The sequence below is a fragment of the Salvelinus namaycush genome, chromosome 13 (genome assembly GCF_016432855.1).
Source record: "Salvelinus namaycush isolate Seneca chromosome 13, SaNama_1.0, whole genome shotgun sequence".
NCBI classification, from domain to species: Eukaryota; Metazoa; Chordata; class Actinopteri; order Salmoniformes; family Salmonidae; genus Salvelinus; species Salvelinus namaycush.
Window position 1 is genome coordinate 9,940,299 of NC_052319.1, and position 22,248 is coordinate 9,962,546.

The 22,248-nt window shown below is 43.9% G+C and overlaps 1 protein-coding gene across 1 annotated transcript in view; it reads right to left on the reverse strand.

Moving 5' to 3' along the window:
* Nucleotides 1-19,689, reverse strand: part of kalrna (kalirin RhoGEF kinase a) — a 162,042-nt gene extending 142,353 nt beyond the window's left edge. The window contains exons 1-5 of the mRNA XM_039006231.1: nucleotides 19,662-19,689; nucleotides 19,215-19,289; nucleotides 12,647-12,761; nucleotides 1,464-1,656; nucleotides 311-823 (exon numbers count right to left, since the gene is read on the reverse strand). Coding sequence (XP_038862159.1) covers nucleotides 311-823; nucleotides 1,464-1,656; nucleotides 12,647-12,761; nucleotides 19,215-19,289; nucleotides 19,662-19,689 — 924 coding nt within the window. The remainder of the gene's footprint in view (nucleotides 1-310; nucleotides 824-1,463; nucleotides 1,657-12,646; nucleotides 12,762-19,214; nucleotides 19,290-19,661) is intronic.
* Between the last annotated feature and the right edge of the window lie 2,559 nt (nucleotides 19,690-22,248).

A 22,248-nucleotide genomic window follows, 5' to 3' on the forward strand; every position in this document is an offset into this window, starting at 1 on the left:
ATACACATGCACACACACACACACACACACGATAACAGACGCACTATACACACATGTACACACGTTGTGTATCGTAGATATGTGATAGTGGTGGAGCAGGGGCCTGAGGACACACAGTGTGTTGTGAAATGTGTGAATGTACTGTGATGTTTTTAAAATGGTATAACTGCCTTAATTTCGCTGGACCCCAGGAAGAGTATTGGCTGCCTTGACATAATAAATACAAAATACACATATACACAGATCAACTCAGCTTAACAGTTGTGATTGTGATGATTGTTTCTGGCCCCTCTGGGCTTTGGTTACTCACCTTCTCTGCATCCTGCTCAAAGAGGCGAAGCTGGAAACACTGGTCCAGTTTGAGCTTGCGGACGTGCCATATCTGGTGCAGGTGCTGTCTGGTCGAGTGCAGCTTGTCCAGCAGGCTGGCGATCTTAGGCACCACGCTCTGGAAGTCAGCGCTGCCCGAGATGCAGTTCCTCCCAGAAAACCCGTCACTAGACCGGATACACTGAAGCAGCCTCTGGCCCTCTCTGTCCAGCTCCTCCACAGGAGCCTTCATCACCTTCTTCTTGAGCTGCGTGTGCTCGTCGATGAGGCACCGGGAGCCCTCCACGTCCACCGGGAACTCCTTCTTGGCCAGCAGCTCCTGGAGGTCCTCCAGGCGGGAGAGGAGGTGAACGGCAGAGCCCATGAACTCCTCCAGGGCCACGCGCAGATCCATCCACTCCTCGTGGTTGTACTCCAGAGAGCCCTCAAAGTCGTCTGTCAGCTGGGACGGGTCCACCAACTTAGTCAGGCCCTCCACTGACACCATGCTAGTCTGTCAACAGCACACAATCGAGAGGCTCTCGTTATGTTACCCCAAACCGCATACAAGCCTCATTGGACGCGTCCAAAATAGTACTCTATTCCTTATATGGCAAACAAGGCCCAGGCTCTATGTAGGAAATAGGGTGACATTTGGAACAAAGCCATTCTGTTTCTTATTAGCACTACATGTTCACTGTGGAGGGAAGGAATGAGAGAGGGGAGGACCGAGGGGTGTAAACATAACCTCACACTACCTAGCATACTACTAATGGCTGACCTCTGTACAGCACTACAGGCAGAGAAGATGGGGAAATCGTGGGGAGGAAATAATCATTTCTCTCCAGTCCCTCTGAAAACACAGCTCTGTGCTTCCTGTCCGGCTTTAGAGACATGTTAAAATTAGCGACTGTTGTTGAGTATCGCTGATAGTCCTGTGATTGATTAGACTTTAAAATAATGTGCTATTCAACTCTGGCTGAAATACGACGTCAAAACGACTCGTTTATCGGAATAATCAAAACAGGCATGCTGACTAGAGAAAACGTCTGTACTGAAGAAACATAAAATAGTCCAGGGCAGTAGGTAGACATTCCAACCAAAACAAGGTTATGTTTGCGCCCATGCTGAGCGATGCTGAGCGAGAGGCTTACCTCAAATGTGAACTTGGCACTGCCAAAGTTGGTCTTCTGCTTCTGCCAGAAGTTGTCGGGTTTGATGATCAGCGCCACGCAGATCTCGGCGGGGAAGGCCTCCTGCAGGGTCTTCAGTAGAGGCTTGATCAGGTCCCACTTGGAGCCGCGCATATCAATGATGACCGTGAAGCCTCGCTTGCACACATCCTCACTGGGAGATAGAGGAGATGAAAGGACCATTCGAGAGAGAGGAGAGAGGGATAGTGAGAGAGAAACGGAGAGAGGAGGGGCGAGAAAGAGAGAAGGGGGGTGAGTGAAAAAGTGACAGGAAAAGAGAGAGAGAGAGAGAGAGAGAGAGAGAAAGAGAGAGAAAAAAAGAGAGAGAGAGATAACCAACCGCTAGTACCCAGCATTCCCTGTACATCACATCCACTCCCATGGAGCTTGGGTCGAGCTGGGGTGGCCATCCAACACCACCATCCAACACTCTCTACTTACTATCCCTCTGCCAATTTAGACTCCCCTGGACTCTCAGCCAGGCACGGTGCTAAAGCCATTACACCACTGGAACTGTTTAACTGCTGTGACTAAATGACAAGCGCTGTTCAACTGGAGTTGTTTTCAGCTGACGCACTGCTTCTACCTTGGGTGTGGTACGATCCCTCCCGCAATTCTACTTTCTGACAAGCGTGTCATCGACATGAAGCTCGGTCGTTTTAGATTATCATACAAACGATAGCATATGACACACATACCTCTTCTCTCTTCCTGGGCATGTCCTCTTTAGATGTAACAGGCTTATTTGTTGAGAGTCTTGTTTCAATTTCAACCCCGCAAAATGGAGGGCCCCACTTTTCTAACAGGTTATGAGGCTGTAATGCTATTAACGCTTTATTCTTAGGCCTGATGCTCCGAAGGCACTTCAACGCGATTGGAAGAAGATAAAAATAACCTCTAATTGCTTTGGACCGCCACATGCCCTCCTCCTCCAGCCTCCCCTACTTCTGCAATTAATATGATCCTCCGCATCGCTTTGTGCTGGAAGACTGGGGACACACAGGAGACAATGTCTGCATCCCAATTGGATCCCTATTCCCTAGGTAGTGCACTACTTTTGACCAGGGCCCATAGGACTCTGGTGAAAAGTAGTGCACTACATAGGGAATAGGGTGCCAATTGAGACATTTGTACCAACAGCAGTCTATTAGGCCCCCTTGTTTCCTGCCATTTTCTCTTCTCAATGGGCCAAGGACAACAGGAAAACAGCCTTGACACAGTCATACACATCCTACTAGTAGAAAAGAGAAGTGATACTGGTTAGATGAATTTCTCCTTTGTATTGAGTAGATGAGGTGCTATGTGAAAACACTACTTTAATTTCCTGGTACTGTAGGCTGAAATGTCAATGGATATGTAGCCCGTGACCTTTGGCTTTGCCACACTGATTGTCAATGAACAGCAGCATTTATCGACTTGCAATGTGTCCTAAATGGAACCCTATTCCATATTTATAGCGCACAATGGCCCCTGGTCAAACGTAGTGCACTACATAGGAAATAGGGTCCCATTTGGAACATAGAGACGTAGACTTGCTCGTTCACTTTCAATTGAGGGAACATGTTGAAGTGGTTATGACATCATGGTCTCAGTTTGTGGTTTCCCTCACCCATGCAAGCTCAGCTAATTCCAATGAGCTCAAAACAAAACGGAGACTGTTGCCGAAATATCACAGTAGCTATCACTGCAAACACATATCCAAGCAGTATAAATAGAGAGAATGAACATTTCCTGGATGCAGAGAGGGAATTCCAATAAACGGCTGGGGTAGAGGTTGGGGAGTGGGGGATAGGTTGGGTGGATGGTGGTACTGGTGGGACGGATCAATAGCATTGACAGAAAAGGGAAAGGAAGCAACAGGCACTGGGATGCTGTGATCTGGAGCTACAGTATCAAATCACATTTTATTTGTCAGATGTGTCAAATAAAACAGGTATATATATATATAACATTTATTTAACTAGGCAAGTCAGTTAAGAACAAATTATTATTTACAATGACGGACTACTTGTAACAGGCTGACTACACCGCCCCGCGCGTTGCAAAATAAATGTAGAAATCTATATTATTCAGTTATTGCACCCACGCTGCTCGCGCGTGCCAACGAGCATCTGCGTTGCCAAGCGCTAAAATAGAAGTCAGTTCTATTTGTGACGCAGATCGCGCTGCAAGTCCTGCCTATCCCGTCTCCTCATTTGTTTATAGAAGCAGGTACCCACGTGTCATCTCCTCATTGGTTATACCCACGTGGGTGACTGAAAGACGAACGAGGTCGGTGGCGGTAATGCACCTAATTTATGAAAGTTGCCCATCGCAATATAAAGTCCAGAGAAAAAAAAGCCTAGAAGGAGGAGAGATGACTAGAAACGATTCGGTTGACCGTTTTATGTGTGGATTAATTGTCGGAGTAGAGGGCCTTGTGCATTTCAGGTAAAATAACAATTTAATGTTTATATCCCAGGACAAATTAGTTAGCAACAGCAAGCTAGATAAAGGACAAATTAGCTAGTAAGTGCAAGCTAGCTAGCTAAATTGCCATAAATGTTGAATGCTTTTCGACCTGTCGCCATATTAATGTAATTGGTTCAGAGTTTGTTTTGATATTTTAACCTGCGTGTCGTGATCGCGTTTGGTGTGGGGGGACAAAATACATTTATGCACGATGGCGCACGCGTGCAGCCGGTTTGGGTTCCGTGTGAGTGCTACGGGGCGGTAGTCATTTAGGCAGGTTACCTTCACTTTCTTGGTCACAGGGACTATGGTGGTCTGCTTGAAACATGGAGGTATTAACACAGCTCTTAATACAATTCCTGACGGTCACAGTCACACAACTCATTATGAAACCATTTTCAGCGTCTTTAAAGAAAGCACACACCGACAAAGGTTGACACCGAAAAGTCTGCTTTTATTCAGCCTCTCCGGTGAAAAGAGAGACCGAGAAAGACATAAAGCTACTTGAGAAAGAGAAACAGAAAACCACAAAAGAGTTTTCTCGCTTTGAGTCTGGAGAGAGGCTCTCATTGCTCAACGGTTGACAGCACGGCTCTAGAAGTACGCCATGTGGCCACGCCCAGCTTCCTTCTCTCTGCTCTGTAATTACCTTATCCTTTTCCATTCTCGACATGTGTTGGTAATGGTGGTGGATCAGTTGGATGGGAGTTAGGGGGACTCTCCCTGGCTCTCAGGCCGGGCTGGCTGTTTAAACTCTCATTAAGCAGGTCACACAGAGAGGCTTTGAAGCTGACTTCATAGGTCCACTGCCAGGCCTGATCAATGGCTGAACGCACTCAGTGCAGCCCTGTCACTCCGCCTGGCTGACAGCACCCGAAACACACACACACACACACACAAACCCATGTGCGCACACACACCATACACACTTGCGCACACACATAAGCATACACGCGCACAGGCACACACACACACACGCACAAACATTTTCCGCTGCAGTTAACAGCATGGCCACAAGGATCAGCCCGGGGAAATATATGTGTTTAGATTACGCAGGAAAAGCACACACACACACACGATGCCACGAACTGAGTGTGAACATTTTCATCATATTTGTAACCATGGCCCAGGCTCTGACAGATATAAGACCAAGCTAGTGAAACAAATCGGTGCATTCGGAAAGTATTCAGACGCCTTGACTTTTTCCACATTTTGTTACGTTACAGCCTTATTCTAAAATGTATTAAATAGATGTTTTTCCTCATCAATCTACACACAATACCCCATAATGACAAAGCGAAAACAGTTTTTTAGACATTTTTGCAATATGATATGAGACTCGAAATTGAGCTCAGGTGGATCCTGTTTCCATTGATCATCCTTGAGATGTTTCTACAACTTGATTGGAGTCCTCATGTGGTAAATTCAATTGATTTGACATGATTTGGAAAGGCACACACCTGTCTATATAAGGTCCCACAGCTGACAGTGCATGTCAGAGCAAAAACCAAGCCATGAGGTCGAAGGAATTGTCCGTGGAGCTCCGAGACAGGATTGTGTCGAGGCACAGATCTGGGGAAGGGTACCAAAACATCTCTGCAGCACTCCACCAAGCAGGCCTTTATTGTAGTGGCCAGACGGAAGTTGCTCCTCAGTAAAAGGCATATGACAGCCTGCTTGGAGTTTGCCAAAAGGCACCTAAACAAGATTCTCTGGTCTGATGAAACCAAGACTGAACTCTTTGACCTGAATGCCAAGCATCACGTCTGGAGGAAACCTGGCACCATCCCTACGGTGAAGCATGGTGGTGGCAGCATCGTGCTGTGGGGATGTTTTTCAGTGGCAGGGACTGGGAGACAGCTATTAAGGTTCCTTGGAGAACACTGGCCAGATAAAGAACGGCGTGGCATCAGACGTGGCATCCACAGAATTCTAAAAGGTTTGTGAAATATATGGAAGCCTGTAGACGTGCCCCTTTCATAGCACACAGCAAATAGGCAAATGTTAACTCGTGTTGATTTTTCAGTGTACCATTTCTAATGTTGATTTATGAGTTAAATTAACACTGAAAAGAGTTAATTTAAGACTCAATGGTGTAAAACAACCCCAGTGTTTGAACCAAAACCACGACCATCATATAATATTTCCCAGCAGGCTCTGTTGCAGGTAGATTTTATTTATTGTTTATTTCAATATCTATCTTTCTGCATGTACATTAACTTATTCATTCATCTTATGCTACTCAAATATTAATAACATACATTTTTGTGAACTACACTGAACAAATATATAAACGCAACATGTAAAGTGTTGGTCCCATGTTTCATGAGCTGAAATAAAACATCCCAGAAATTGTCCATACGCACAAAAAGCTTATTTTTCTTATTTACATCGCTGTTAATGAGTAGAGTGCCTCACGTTGGCGGTGGGCTTTTGGTATGGGCAGGCATAAGCTACTGACAACGAACAAAATTGCATTTTATCGATGGCAATTGAATGCACAGAAATACCGTGACGAGATCCTGAGGCCCATCTGAAGCTGGAGACTTATATTTCCCTCACTAACTTTAAACATCAGCTATCCGAGCAGCTAACCGATCACTGCAGCTGTACATAGCCCATCTGTAAATAGCCCATCCAATCTACCTACCTCATCCCCATATTGTTTTTATTGACTTTTCTGCTCTTTTGCACACCAGTATCTCTACTTGCACATCATCATCTGCACATCTGTCACTCCAGTGTTAATTTGCTAAATTGTAATTACTTCGCTACTTTGGCCTATTTATTGCCTTACCTCCTCATGCCATTTGCACACACTCTATATAGACTTCTTAATTTTCTATTGTATTATTGACTGTACGCTTGCTTATTCCATGTGTAACTCTGTGTTGTTGTTTGTGTCGCACTGCTTTGCTTTATCTTGTAAATGAGAACTTGTTCTCAACGAACCTACCTTGTTAAATAAAGGTGAAATAAAATAAATTGTGAGGCCCATTTTTTAAGGTATCTGTGACCAACAGATGCATATCTGTATTCCCAGTCATGTGAAATTCATAGATTAGGGCCGAATGAATTTATTTAAATTGATTGATTTCCTCATATGAACTGTAACTCAGTGAAATGCATTTTGCGTTTATATTTGTGTTCAGTATAATACAATCTGTTACTTGAACTTATTGCACCGTTCCAGTTTAGATGCTTTAGGTAGTCTCATATCTTGGTCTTCCCAACCCTGGCAGTCATTCTGAATGCAGGTTGCTGGTGAATAAATTGTCCAAATGTTGGATTCCAATAATAATTACACATCACTTTGCAAGTCAACATAACATGACTTCAGCGTAGCATGACTTAAAGGACTGATGGGGCCTGTAAACTATGACATTCAGGCTACTGTATAAACTATGCCCTCAAAATAAGGCCTTATAAAATATGTAATGTATATAGGCTCTCACTTTGAAGCCTGCAGTACTAAAAATGAATGAATGCAACAACCATGTCTCTGTCACTAGCAAACATAGTCATGGGTGGTGCTGGTAACTCCAAAATTCACTCAAAAGGCTGGGAAATATGCAAATACGGCTCAACACTTTATTTGCATAAAATAAGGTGTTGAGTGTGTGTGGTTCTTCAAAGAACCATCCCATTTAAGGTTCTTCAGAGAACCTAAAATGGTCCCCCTATAGCATCGCTCTGAAAAATATTATTTGATTCCAACCTTTATTTTTAAGTGTAGGGAATAGGGTGCATTTTGAGACGCAACCCTAGCGTGCATCGAAGAGAGAAATCCGATCTGCAATGTACAGATAGGTTTAACGTACTAAGGCAGGTAAGGAAACAGAGCAGCTGTTCTAGCAAACTGTCATAAATCATTCCTGCGGCTTTCTTCGGGGAGTCTCTCTAATGGCCCTCCTGGAAAAACTAAAAAGGCTTGGCGAGAGGGAGAAAGGGAGCCCCCGAAAATCCTGGGCTCACTGTTTACATTAGCCCACTGTAGCCTCAAGGATGGGCTCACAGCCAGATGCTTTCATGAGACTCCACTCCACACTAGCCCTATGGGCCTTAGTCAAAAGTAGGGCAGTGGTTCCCTACTCTAGTCCTCGAGTACCCTCAACAGTACACATTTTTATTGTAGCCTCAAACTGTCAACTAATTATCGGGCCCTCAATGAGTTGAATCAGGTGTTTTATGACTGGGGCTACAACAAAAAGGTGTGCTGTTGGAGGTCCTCGAGGACTGGAGTTGGGAACCACTGATATAGGGAATAGAGTGCCATTTGGGATGCATCATGTGTATACGTACGCTACATTAGCCAAACACAGCCTGAGCAGAGGTGGAAGGGAGTGAAAAAAAGACTGAAAGTAACAACTCTATTATGGATGGATTAGTTAATAGTGCAACTGGGTTTGGCTAAGAGGTTGGCTTTCTGAAAGACGTGTGTGTGTGTGTGTGTGTGTGTGTGTGTGTGTGTGTGTGTGTGTGTGTGTGTGTGTGTGTGTGTGTGTGTGTGTGTGTGTGTGTGTGTGTGTGTGTGTGTGTGTGTGTGTGTGTGTGTGTGTGTGTATGCGTGTGTGTGTGTGGGGTGCTGTCAGTCTTCCCAGTCTTCCCTCAGACAACAGGTCTAACTCACATACTGTTCCATTAATTCCATTCCAGCCATTACAATGAACCCATCCTCCTATAGCTCCTCCCACCAGCCTCCTCTGTGACAGACAGAAGATGGGCCCTCACGCATATAATTAAATAGAACACTAGATTGGACATTGGCATCCTAGCAATATGACCAATTAATCCACCACCTTGGTTGGGAAAACTTTCATTCTGATCAAATATGGTCAAATAGTGTATAAAACAATACATTTGTTGATATAAGCCAATCTGCACAGTATATCTGTTAGCTAGTTAGTCAGCTAGTGAATTATAGGATCTCTATGCCCTCACATCTCACAGACCAGAAACAAATAATAAAAAAGTGGAAAATCATATATGGTTCTCCGTCTTCCTATTGAAATGGCTGTTAGTAGTACACTTCACGATCAAAAGTACGTGCTCGTCGAACATCTCATTCCAAAATCCTGGGCATTAATATGGAGCTGCTCCCTCCTGTACTGCTATAACAGCCTCCACTCTTCTGGGAAGGCTTTCCACTAGATGTTGGAACATTACTGCGGGGACTTGCTTCCATTCAGCAACAAGAGCATTAGTGAGGACGGGCACCGATTTTGGGCGATTAGGCCTGGCTCACAGTCGACGTTCCAATTCATCCCAAAGGTGTTCGATGGGGTTGAGGTCAGGGCTCTGTGCAGGCCAGTCAAGTTCTTCCACACCAATCTCAACTAACCATTTCTGTATGGACCTCGATTTGTGCACCGGGGCATTGTCCTGATGAAACAGGAAAGGGCCTTCCCCAAACTGTTTCCACAAAGTTGGACGCACAGAATCGTATAAAATGTCATTGTATGTTGTAGCATTAAAATGTCCCTTCACTGGAACTAAGGGGCCTAGCCCAAACCATTATTCCTCCTCCACCAAACTTTACAGTTGGCCCTATGCATTGGGGTAGGTAGCGTTCTCCTGGCATCCGCCAAAACCAGATTTGTCCGTCGGACTGCCAGATGGTAAAGCGGGATTCATCACTCCAGAGAACACGTTCCCACTGCTTCAGAGTCCAATGCGGCGAACTTTACACCACTCCGGCCGACGCATGGTGATCTTAGACTTTTGTGCGGCTCCTCTGCCATGGAAACCCATTTCATGAAGTTCCCAATGAATAGTTCTTGTGCTGACGTTGCTTCCAGAATCAATTTGGAACTCGGTAGTGAGTGTTGCAACTGAGGACAGATGATTTTTTACCCACTACATGCTTCAGCACTCAGCGGTCCCATTCTATGAGCTTGTGTGGCCTAGAACTTAGTGGCTGAGCCGTTGTTGCTCCTAGACGTTTCCACTTCACAACATCACAACATCACTTACATTTGACCGGGGCAGCTCTAGCCGGGCAGAAATTTGACAAACTGACTTATTGGAAAGGTGGCATGACGGTGCCACTTTGAAAGTCACTGAGCTCTTCAGTAAGGCCATTCTACTACCAGTGTTTGTCTATGGAGATTGCATGGTTGTGTGCTCGATTTTCTACACCTGTCAGCAATGGGTGTGGCTGAAATAGTCAAACACACTATACTACATACTTTTGTATATATAGTGTATGTAAATTGTATCTATAATTTCCATTCATCTTTTTGTGGGAGCATTTTCACATTTTTCCTATGAGAATTACAAATGTCTACAATATTCTTAGATTTTGTGTGTCGTGCCGAGTGTTCCTTTTGTGATTGTAATTTCTGTGTCGAGAAAAATTTGAAAATGCTCCCACAGAAAGATATATGGAAATTATAGATACAAATTACATACATCCTTCTGTGGGAGCATTTTCACATTTGTCCTATTAGAATTACAATCACAAAACGAACACTTGGCTCGACACACATCTAAGAATATTCATTCAAATAATGTCTACATTTCATGATATATAGTACATTTGGAAAGTATTCAGAACCCTTGACTTTTTCCACATTTTGTTACGTTACAGCCTTATTCTAAAATTGTTTATTTTATTTTATTCCCCTCATCAATCTACACACAATACCCCATAATGACAAAGCAAAAACAGGTTTTTAGAAATTTTTGCAAACACCTTATTTACACAAGTATTCAGACTCTTTGCTATGAGATTCAAAATTGAGCTCAGGTGCATCCTGTTTCCATTGATCATCCTTGAGATGTTTCTACAACTTGATTGGAGTCTACCTGTAGTAAATTCAATTCATTGGTCATGAATCGGAAAGGCACACACATGTCTATATAAGGTCCCACAGTTGACAGTGCATGTCAGAGCAAAAAACAAGACATGAGGTCAAAGGAATTGTCCGTAGAGCTTTGAGACAGGATTGTGTCGAGGCACAGATCTGGGGAAGGGTATACAAAAAAGTCTGCATCACTGAAGGTCCCCAAGAACACAGTGGCCTCCATCATTCTTAAATGGAAGAAGTTTTGAATCACCAAGACTCTTCCTAGAGCTGGCCGCCTGGCAAACTGAGCAATCGGGGGAGAAGGGCCTTGGTCAGAGAGGTGACCAAGAACCTGATGGTCACTCAGACAGAGCTCCAGAGTCTCTCTGTGGAGATGGGAGAACCGTCCAGAAGGACAACCATCTCTGCAGCCCTCCACCAATCAGGCCTTTATGGTAAAGTGGCCAGACGGAAGCCACTCCTCAGTAGAAAAGGCACACGAGTTTGCCAAAAGGCACCTAAAGGACTTACAGAGCATGAGAAACAAGATTCTCTGGTCTGATGAAACCAAGATTGAACTCTTTGGCCTGAATGCCAAGCGCCACGTCTGGAGGAAACATTGCACCATCCCTACGGTGATGCACGCTGGTGGCAGCATCATGATGTGGGGATGTTTTTCAGCGGCAGGGACTGGGAGACCAGTCAGGATCGAGGGAAAGATGAACGGTGCAAAGTGCAGAGAGATCCTTGATGAAAACCTGCTACAGAGCACTCAGGACCTCAGACTGGGGCGAAGGTTCACCTTCCAACAGGACAACGACCATAAGCACATAGCCAAAAAAACGCAGGAGTGGCTTCGGGACAAGTCTCTGAATGTCCTTGAGTGGCCCAGCCAGAGCCCGGACTTGAACCCGATCGAACATCTCTGGAGACCTGAAAATAGCTGTGCAGCGACAATCCCCATCCAACCTGACAGAGCTTGAGAGGACATGCAGAGAAGAATGGGAGAAACTACCCAAATACAGATGTGCTGAGTTTGTAGGGTCATATCCAAGACAAATCGCTGCCAAAGGTGCCTCAACAAAGTACTGAGTAAAGGGTCTGAATACTTATGTAAATGAGAAATGTCTGTTTTTTTTATTTTTTATTAATACATTTGCAAAAATGTGTAAACATGTTTTTGCTTTGTCATCATGGGGTATTTTCTGTAGATTGATGAGAAAAATGACAATTGTTTATCCATTTTAGAATAAGGCTGTAACATATCAAAATGTGGAAAAAGTCAAAGGGGTCTGAATACTTTCCGGAACGCACCGTACACCACGACATGGATGACCATTTCCTTATGACAACAAAACAGAATGGACCATGTTGAAGTACGCTCTAATGTGTATGCCGTGTGTCAACATGCATGGTGACGACATGTTTCTCCTGCTAGCCCCATACATTAAGTCATGTTTACATTAGTATGATTAAGAAATGAGTCCAGGGACCGTATGTGTCAAGCGTCTCAGAGTAGGAGTGCTGATCTAGGATCAGGTCCCATCTGTCCATGTAATCTTGCAGGTTGATGTTTATTGTCATGAGTCTTGTCCTGGAGGCAAAACTATGTGATTCCCCTTTAGATATGCCAGCTGCAAAGTCAAAATGGGCTATATTGTAAGAATGTGCTTTTTTGGTCTTAATTTAAAGTTAGGGTTAGCAGTGTGGTTAAGGTTAGGGTTAAGGTTAGGGATAGGTTTAAAATCAGATTTTATGACTTTGTGGCTATGCCAGCTAGTGACCATTCTGCAGAGTTGACACCAGAACAAGATTGAAAAATGCTAAGCTGCTTTAATCTTATTCGATGTGATCTAAAAAGCAAAAAAACGGATCATAAATCAGATACCTCTCCACTGTTCTTACCTGGGCACAGTGGAGAGGTAGGTCACCAGCTGCCGCAGCTCCTCGTGTTTTATTCTATCATGGTTGCTTCTGGCAGGGAAGGTCAGTATGGGGCCACCTCTCTTATCACGACCTCCTGTAGGAACACAGACAGTAGAAATCTCCTTATTTTTGAGAGCCCTATGTCAGAAATAGATAGAGCTGTAAGTGCACATCAGTGTTCTGCTCCAAATGGCACCCTATTCCCTATATAGTGCACTACTTTGACCAGGGCCCATAGGGTACTAAAGCTTCATGCTGCGATTCTCAGTATTCTCTCAAAGTGCCCGTGTACATCAATTACAGTAAGACATGGTATACAACATAATGAGAGTAGAAAGGGTCTATCTTCATGTCTCTTATTTACTAGGTCTTTATCCCAAATGGCACCCTATTTCTTGTACTACTTTTGAGAGCCCATGGTCAAAAGTGGTGCACTATAATAGGGAATATGGTGTCATTTGGGACGCATCCCATGTGTAGAGCGATGCATGACCAGATTGAGGGTGAAGTACATTTGTTTCTCCCTGGTGCTCATGGGACTTAGCAACAGCAAGGGAGACAGGGAGGCAAGGCAGCAACAACGCCCCAGAGGAAGGGCATGGAGGGCCTTATCCAGGTGGGATTTTGTTGGTGACAGATCGTTGTTCCATTTTTTGGGAGAACCAACCCCCTCGGATGGCGGCGCTCCCCCGTGCCTCCCCCTCCTCCTCCCCTCTCTGACAAACGTCCACCAGTCTTTCATCCTCAAGGTCCACCTGCTCAGCGTGTGTGTGTGTGTGTGTGTGTGTGTGTGTGTGTGTGTGTGTGTGTGTGTGTGTGTGTGTGTGTGTGTGTGTGTGTGTGTGTGTGTGTGTGTGTGTGTGTGTGTGTGTGTGTGTGTGTGTGTGTGTGTGTGTGTGTGTGTGTGTGTGTGTGTGTGTGTGTGTGTGTGTGTGTGCGTGCGTATGCGTGTGTGTGTGTGTGTGGCACTGGGCCTCGTTATCTCTGTGACACTGGGCCTCGTCACAGAGATAAGGCCAACATTACTCTACTGCTGCTGGGGGAACCTCTATGTATTTTCGGGAGAAAAAAAATGTAGTGTTACTTGCATAACCCCGGTTATATGAAAATATGAGTGAGATGTCTCACTTATGGAATTCGCTCTAGCGAACCAATCACACAACATCTGTTGGAGACAGACAGGTCGAGTGGCGAATAAGGTGAGCCCCTTCCCTCCTTATAAGGCGCCACTCGCACGTCCTCTGGTCATTCTCATGCATGCTTCTCTTCCTTGGGCTCGTGCGAGCAGGGAAATGCGGTGAGACATTTCACTAATTTTTCTCATAGGTTCTATTTCGAATACTCATTTCAATGTCTCACTTATGGGATATGGCCAACTCCCGTATCGCAGACATGCTCTCCGAAGCCAGGGTAGTCCCAACAGCATCACCCCTCAGAGGCTCTGAGGAAGGTGCAGTGACATCCAGTCGGTAAGACCTCATTAATGTATGAGGGGTGGCCCAACATGCCTCATTGAAAATCTCTTGCAAAGAGATGGCTTTGAACAGTGCCCAAGAGTTAGCCATACCTCTGGTGGAATGAGCCCTCAGACCCTACGGGGGCTATAAATCCTTGCTATTATAAGCCAATATACTGTTATAGCCTATCCAATGGGATAGCCGTTGACGAAAGAGGAGCCCACACTTGCAGGGGGGCACCCAAGACAAGAAGAGTTATTTCGCCATGCTTTCGTTCTATCCAAGTAGATGTGCAAAGCATGCACTGGACATAAACGGTGGAGACGCTCTTCTGTCGTAGAAGTGAAGGGCGACGGGTGGAAAGCCATGAACTCTTGTAATTGCTGCTGACATTAGGCATAAAGGCGGGGTTGTGTAACAATGTTACCTTCGGTAACCCCAGGGAAAACTGTAGGCAGTTTCAATTGGGTTGAGGTTGGGTGATTGTGGAGGCCAGGTCATCTGATGCTGCACTCCATCACTCTCCTTATTGGTTAAATAGCCCTTACACAGCCTGAAGGTATGTTTTGGGTCATTGTGCTTTTGAAAAACAATTGATAGTCCCACTAAGTGCAAACCAGATGGGATGGCGTATCGCTACAGAATGCTGTGGTAGCCATGCTGGTTAAGTGTGCCTTGAATTCGAAATAAATCACAGAACCAAGAAATTTGATCATATTACTCCAGTGCTAGCTTCCCTACACTGGCTCCCTGTTAAGGCAAGGGCTGATTTCAAGGTTTTACTGTTAACCTATAAAGCGTTACATGGGCTTGCTCCTACCTATCTTTCCGAGTTGGTCCTGCCGTACATACCAATACGTACGCTACGGTCACAAGACGCAGGCCTCCTAATTGTCCCTAGAATTTCTAAGCAAACAGCGGGAGGCAGGGCTTTCTCCTATAGATCTCCATTTTTATGGAACAGTCTGCCTACCCATGTGAGAGACGCAGACTCGGTCTCAACCTTTAAGTCTTTACTGAAGACTTATCTCTTCAGTAGGTCATATGATTGAGTGTAGTCTGGCCAAGGAGTGTGAAGGTGAACGGAAAGGCTCTGGAGCAACGAACCGCCCTTGCTGTCTCTGCCTGGCCGGTTCCCCTCTCTCCACTGGGATTCTCTGCCTCTAACCCTATTACAGGGGCTGAGTCACTGGCTTACTGGTGCTCTTTCATGCCGTCCCTAGGAGGGGTGCGTCACTTGAGTGGGTTGAGTTACTGACGTGATCTTCCTGTCTGGGTTGGCGCCCCCCCTTGGTTTGTGCTGTGGTGGAGATCTTTGTGGGCTATACTCGGCCTTGTCTCAGGATTGTAAGTTGGTGGTTGAAGATATCCCTCTAGTGGTGCGGGGGCTGTGCTTTGGCAAAGTGGGTGGGGTTATATCCTTCCTGTTTGGCCCTGTCCGGGGGTATCTTCGGATGGGGCCACAGTGTCTCCTGACCGCTCCTGTCTCAGCCTCCAGTATTTATGCTGCAGTAGTTTATGTGTCGGGGGGCTAGGGTCAGTTGGTTATACCTGGAGTACTTCTCCTGTCTTATCCAGTGTCCTGTGTGAATTTAAGTATGCTCTCTCTAATTCTCTCGTTCTCTCTTTCTTTCTCTCTCTCTGAGAACCTGAGCCCTAGGACCATACGTCAGGACTACCGGGCATGATGACTCCTTGCTGTCCCCAGTCCGCCTGGCCTTGCTGCTATTCCAGTTTCAACTGTTCTGCCTGCGGTTACGGAACCCCTACCTGTCCCAGACCTGCTGTTTTCAACTCTTAATGATCGGCTATGAAAAGCCAACTGAGATTTATTCCTGATTATTATTTGACCATGCTTGTCATTTATGAACATTTTGAAAATCTTGGCTCTCTCTAATTTTCTCCTTCTCTCTTTCTTTCTCTCGGAGGACCTGAGCCCTAGGACCATACGTCGGGACTACCGGGTGTGGTGACTCCTTGCTGTCCCCAGTCCGCCTGGCCTTGCTGCTATTCCAGTTTCAACTGTTCTGCCTGCGGTTATGGAACCGCCACCTGTCCCAGACCTGTTGTTTTTCAACTCTTAATGATCGGCTATGAAAAGCCAACTGAAAATTATTCATGATTATTATTTGACCATGCTTGTCACTTATGAACATTTTTGAACATCTTGGCATAGTTCTGTTATAATCTCCACCCGGCACAGCCAGAAGAGGACTGGCCACCCCTCATAGCCTGGTTCCTCTCTAGGTTTCTTCCTAGGTTTTGGCCTTTCTAGGGAGTTTTTCCTAGCCACCGTGCTTCTACACCTGCATTACTAGCTGTTTGGGGTTTTAGGCTGGTTTCTGTACAGCACTTCGAGATATTAGCTGATGTACGAAGGGCTATATAAAATAAACTTGATTGATTGATTGATTGACAGTGTCAGCAGCAAAGCACCCCCACACCATCACACCTCCTCCATGCTTCACGGTGGGAACCACATATGCGGAGATTATCCGTTCACCTACTCATCAAACCAAAGGACAGATTTCCACCGGTCTAATGTCCTTTGCTCGTGTTTCTTGGGCCAAGCAAGTCTCTTTTTCTTATTGGTGACCTTTAGTAGTGGTTCATTTGCAGCAATTTAACCATGAAGGCCTGAACAGTTGATGTTGAGATGTGTCTGTTACTTGAACTCTGTGAAGCATTTATTTGGGCTGCAATCTGAGGTGCAGTTGACTCTAATGAACTTATCCTCTGCAGAAGAGGTAACTCTGGGTCTTCCTTTCCTGTGGCTGAACCCATGAGAGCCAGTTTCATCATAGCGCTTGATGGTTTTTGTGACTGCACTTGAAGAAACTTTCAAGGTTCTTGAAATTTTCCGGATTGACTGACCTTCATGTCTTAAAGTAATGATGGGCTGTTGTTTCTCTTTGCTTATTTGAGTTGTTCTTGCCATAATATGGACTTGGTATTTTACCAAATAGGGCTATCTTCTGTATACCACACTAACTTGTCACAACTGCTTTGCTCAAACGCAATAAGAAGGAAAGAAATTCCACAAATTAACTTTTGACAAGGCACACCTGTTAATGTAAATGCATTCCAGGTGACTACCTCATGAAGCTGGTTGAGAGAATGCCAAGAGTGTTCAAAGCTGTCATCAAGGGAAAGGGTGGCTACTTTGAAGAATCTCAAATATAAAACATATTTTGATTTGTTTATCACTTTTTTGGTTACTACATGATTATTTATTTCATGTTATTTCATAGTTTTGATGTCTTCACTATTATTCTACAATGTATAAAATAGTAAAAAATAAAGAACAACCGTTGAATGAGTTGGTGTGTCCAAACTTTTGACTGGTTCTGTATTTTATTTTACCAGGCAAGTCAGTTAAGAACAAATTCTTATTTTCAATGACGGCCTTCGAACAGTGGGTTAACTGCCTTGTTCAGGGGCAGAACGACATATTTTTACCTTGTCAGCTCGGGGATTCGATCTTGCAGCCTTTCGGTTACTAGTCCAACACTCTAAGCACTAGTCTACCTGCCGCCCCAATATCTGTATCTATTCTCTACAGCTCAAAGAATGCCTTGAGTTAACAACGGCCTTAAGTTTATTAGACTAAATGAGATTCTTTCTATTTTACATGGCGTTGAACTTGTTTTTACAACAGAGTTCTAGTCAGCTCCCGTTCCCCGTCAGCTTTCTTTACCAGCATTTGACCTGTTTACCCTGTTCATTCAGAGATGAGTCAAAAATGATGAAACAAAAGGCAAAAAAATATGTTTTAGTCACACTGGCTGGCTGCAATGAACTAAGAGGGATTCTGGCCAGCAGCATTGTATTAATGAGCATTAAGGTCATGGAAATGTTTATCTCCACTGTCCATACCTGGGTTTAAACACTATTTTAAATCATTTCAAATGTTGCTGTGCTTGATTGAGCTTGCCTGCCACAATAGAGCCAGTAGAACACTTATAGAATTGCAAACCCCACCCATCTGGCCCTGCAGCCACGCTAAAGCAAACACTAAAAGTATTTGAACGATTTTGAATAGTATTTGAACCCAGGTCTGCCTCTGTACTGTTGAACTCTGTAACGAGAATGTTCTGTACAGTAGAAATGACCAGGGTGACATCTAAGCTACATCTAAGCTACAGTAAGTTCTAGGGGAGGGGAATGTGATAACGGGCCCTTGTACTGACATCCAGTATGTCCCAAATGGTACCCTATTCCCTATATAGTGCACTCCTTCGACCAGAGCCCATAGGAGTCCCCAGCCTTACATCAACAGTACTGGAAACCAAACCTAGCATTCCATGTAGAGGTTGTGATTCAATGTAAGGTATTCTGCTACAACAGCATATCATGGGGTGGCAGGTAGCCTAGGGGTTAGAGTGTTGGGCCAGTGACAGAAAGCTTGCTAGATCGAATCCCAGAGCTGGCAAGGTGTTCCGCCCTTGCGCAAGGCAGTTAACCCCCAACAACCCCCTGCACCACTTTGATTCAGAGGGGTTGGGATAAAGGTTTAAAGAAACATTTTGTTTGATTGCATTCAGTTGTGTGCAACTGACTAGGGATCCCCTTTCCCTTCCATAGAATGAGTGATCTCTCCTTTCAGTCTCTGAACAGCCACTATGATCCGTAAGGAATTATTAGCGAAGTTATGACCGGTCCGGACGAATGGCCAATCACATGTCCTGACGTACCCTGCGCTGTTGCTTCATATTAATTAATTGGATCAAATAGACAAAGTAACTAAACAGAAGCAAAACGGCCAAAACGGGGAGGGACCTACCTGAACTTGTTCAATAAGAAAGAAACTCTCTTTCTCGCACGTCAAAGTTGTTGTTGTTGTGCCGATGGTTAAACGTCTACATGCTTGTCATGTGCTACTAAATCATACTTGTCATGGGACAAGTATTTCCTCAGCATTGGTCTGCCATGAACACTGCCGGCCAGAAAAGAAAACCTCTTCATGATTTCCCATAGTGGATTCGTCAAACTGAAGCATCACTGTTGCAACCCAAACAGTACCCAGTAGTGCACTACTTTGGAACAGGGCCGACAGGGCTAGGGAATAGGGGACGCGGGCACACACTCACCTGACACAAAGGCCACTTTCTCTTTCAGCACAGGCAGGACATCAGACGCCTTAATCCCATCGTTTCTGAAGGACCCTGGGGAGGAAGAAGAGAGTCAGATCAGGACAAGGCTCAGCTAATCAGGACAAGATTCAGCTAATCAGCTTTCATCTCTGTAATCTCACTAAGTGATGTACATTCCTGAAATAAAAGGAACACATAACTGCAGTCTGATGATGATGATAGATAACACAAAGACAAGCTCGCACTTCTTCTCAATGTTTTCCCCAGACCCTGAACACTTTTTCTTCAAAGTTCTCACAAAGTTTTCTAAGCCAATGGCATGTCATTGGAACAGTAATAAATGACGATAAAAGAAAAGAGAACAAACAGAATGGTATGTTACAGTGCTCTATGCTATATTTTGTAGGCCTAGCTGCTTCTTTTTCATCACCTGTAGTCACATACCTGTAATATCGTCGTTAAAGTCCTGCATGGTATGTGAGCATCGAAAATAGGACCATTTGCATTCAAGAGAATGTTTCCCGGATCACAGAGCACCATTTAGGACTATTACAAAGCTATTACCGTAGGTTTCTACTGCTCTTTCCCTCTCATTGACTTCACACTGCGTACAGACTTGGTATTCACAACAGTGCCTGGCCACTTTCCTCTCTTGATCGCACAAAAACACAGGGGGAGAGGCGAGGCAAGGACATTGATCACAACGCAACAGCAGCACAGCGAGCTGGGTGATGAAGAGCGTTCTCCACAGTACACCACAGCGTGATATGGAAAACAACTGATCCCCCCCCCCCAGTGTGTTCGCGTTGATGTCTACCAACATCTTATTCAAGTGCGTAACGCTAGTCTTTTGGACGTCAACATTCTAATAAATACTTTTCATATACGCTACTGCAAAAAAAAGTATAATTTGGTTGTGTTTATGAATGTCTTGGGTAACAGAATACGAAATACAATTTATTTCAAAGAACACAATCGTATTTTCAATAGTTTATGTAACTGTAGGTTACAGTATGTGTACAAATGAAAAAACACTAAAACACCACAATTCAAGTGTTAAAATCCATTAACCCGTAACCCATTAACCCTTAACCCTTATGTTTGAAATCACTAAAATACTACTTGACGTAATTTTTCCCACCATGATCCTTCATCTCCTTTCCTAAGTATGGGTCTCAAACTTCTAAAACAGTTTGTCCTAGAAACAAGCTTTCTGCACGTGAATGGTGCAACCACGCTGATCGCATAGATATAATTATAATTTCCCTATGATTTTCAGAGGCTGAGCAACACTGATCTGAAGTCAATTTTAAGTCAATTTGACCTTTACCTTTGACCTTTGACCTTTACCTCTGACAGATGGTATTCTGTCAGTAAAGCTCTATCCAAGATGAGAAAAAGCATCTACGTATATTTTCCCTCAGAGGCCAAGGGACAGTGATCTGGTCTGGTTAAAAATGAGCAAAACATTTCATAAATATCATAAAATGTTTTAGGTGACCAAAAGTATTTGGACAAATTCACAATGTGTTTTAAAGTAGTCAAAAGTGTAATATTTGGTCCCATATTCCTAGCACAAAATGATGTTGGATACATTTGCTGTTTGTTTTGGTTGTGTTTCAGATTATTTTTGGATGCTACCGTGGTTACGGATAGTGAATAATGGACTGAGAAAGTTACAGACGAACAAATATCATACCCCCAAAAAATGCTAACCTCCCCTGTTAATATAATGCTGAGAGGTTAGCATGTCTTGGGGTAAGATACTTCTGCGTCTTTAACTTTCTCACTTATCATTATTCACGATTCATTCAGGACTATCCGTAATCATGGTAGCATCTCAATTAATGTAGAAGTGTTTAGTAACATATTATATTCTTATTTACAATAAAAGTGACTCCAAAATGACACAATACATTATTTACCATTCATTTCTATTGGGCACAAAATAATCTGAAACTCAACCAAAACAAACAGCAAATGCATCCAACATCATTTTGATGACTATGACAGTGCCACGTTGAAAGTCACTGAGCTCTTCAGTAAGGCCATTCTACTGGCAATGTGTGTCTATGGCGATTGCATGGCTGTGTGCTCGATTTTATACACCTGTCAGCAATGGGTGTGGCTGAAATAGCCGAATCCACTAATTTGAAGGGGTGTCCAAATACTTTTGTATATATAGTGTATCATGACTGATAAAGTTGGAAAGGGTTGGAAATTAACACCTGCCACCTGCCAAATGCGGGTAGATTTTTAAGAATGTATATTTCACCAGCCAAGTTAGCGGGTGGTCACGCAGAGCATTTGGGAACATAAACAAAATAAAATTGACAAGAAAGGCTACTAAAGTGTAAATGTGTCCTACTGTTTCTTGTTACATCGTTATGTTCACATGCTACTACAGTAGGTTGTTTTTCAATGTTAATTTGAGTTTGATGAAACTGTCTGCTGCTAGGAAGACATCGCAGTCTGAGATTTTTTTCATCACAGACAAGCCGGTGCCCAAGTTACCACGGTAACGGTCCGTCCCTTAAAGGGCTGACAGGAAATGTATCTGACCTAATGATTGTGCTTGATTGAGCATGGATCACTCCCAAACACTTTTATTCACTGACTTTTAGTCATTGTTCTCCTAGATGTATTTGTGTGCTTCTACATTTCTACTTAGGAGCATATCATGTACTTGTTGTAAAAAATGTCAGCGTAGAGCCCTGAAATATAATAATAAATAAGTCGTATCACTCAGCATTTTGTGGCAGGGAAGGAACTTTGTTGACTCTTGATGTTCAGTTGAAAAACTGTTTATTTGTTTTAACTATTGGATCTAAATACTTTAGTTTAACATACATTGGTTAAAAGACGCAGGTCACACAAATGAAATGAAATTAAGCAATATAACCAATATACTGTACCCCATTACTTCTTACTAGGAACACATTTCTTGTTTTTTAAACATTAGAGAGCATGCTTATCTGTTTTTTGTTGTTGTGATTTTTGTTGTAATTATAAAAAATAAAAACAATTTGCT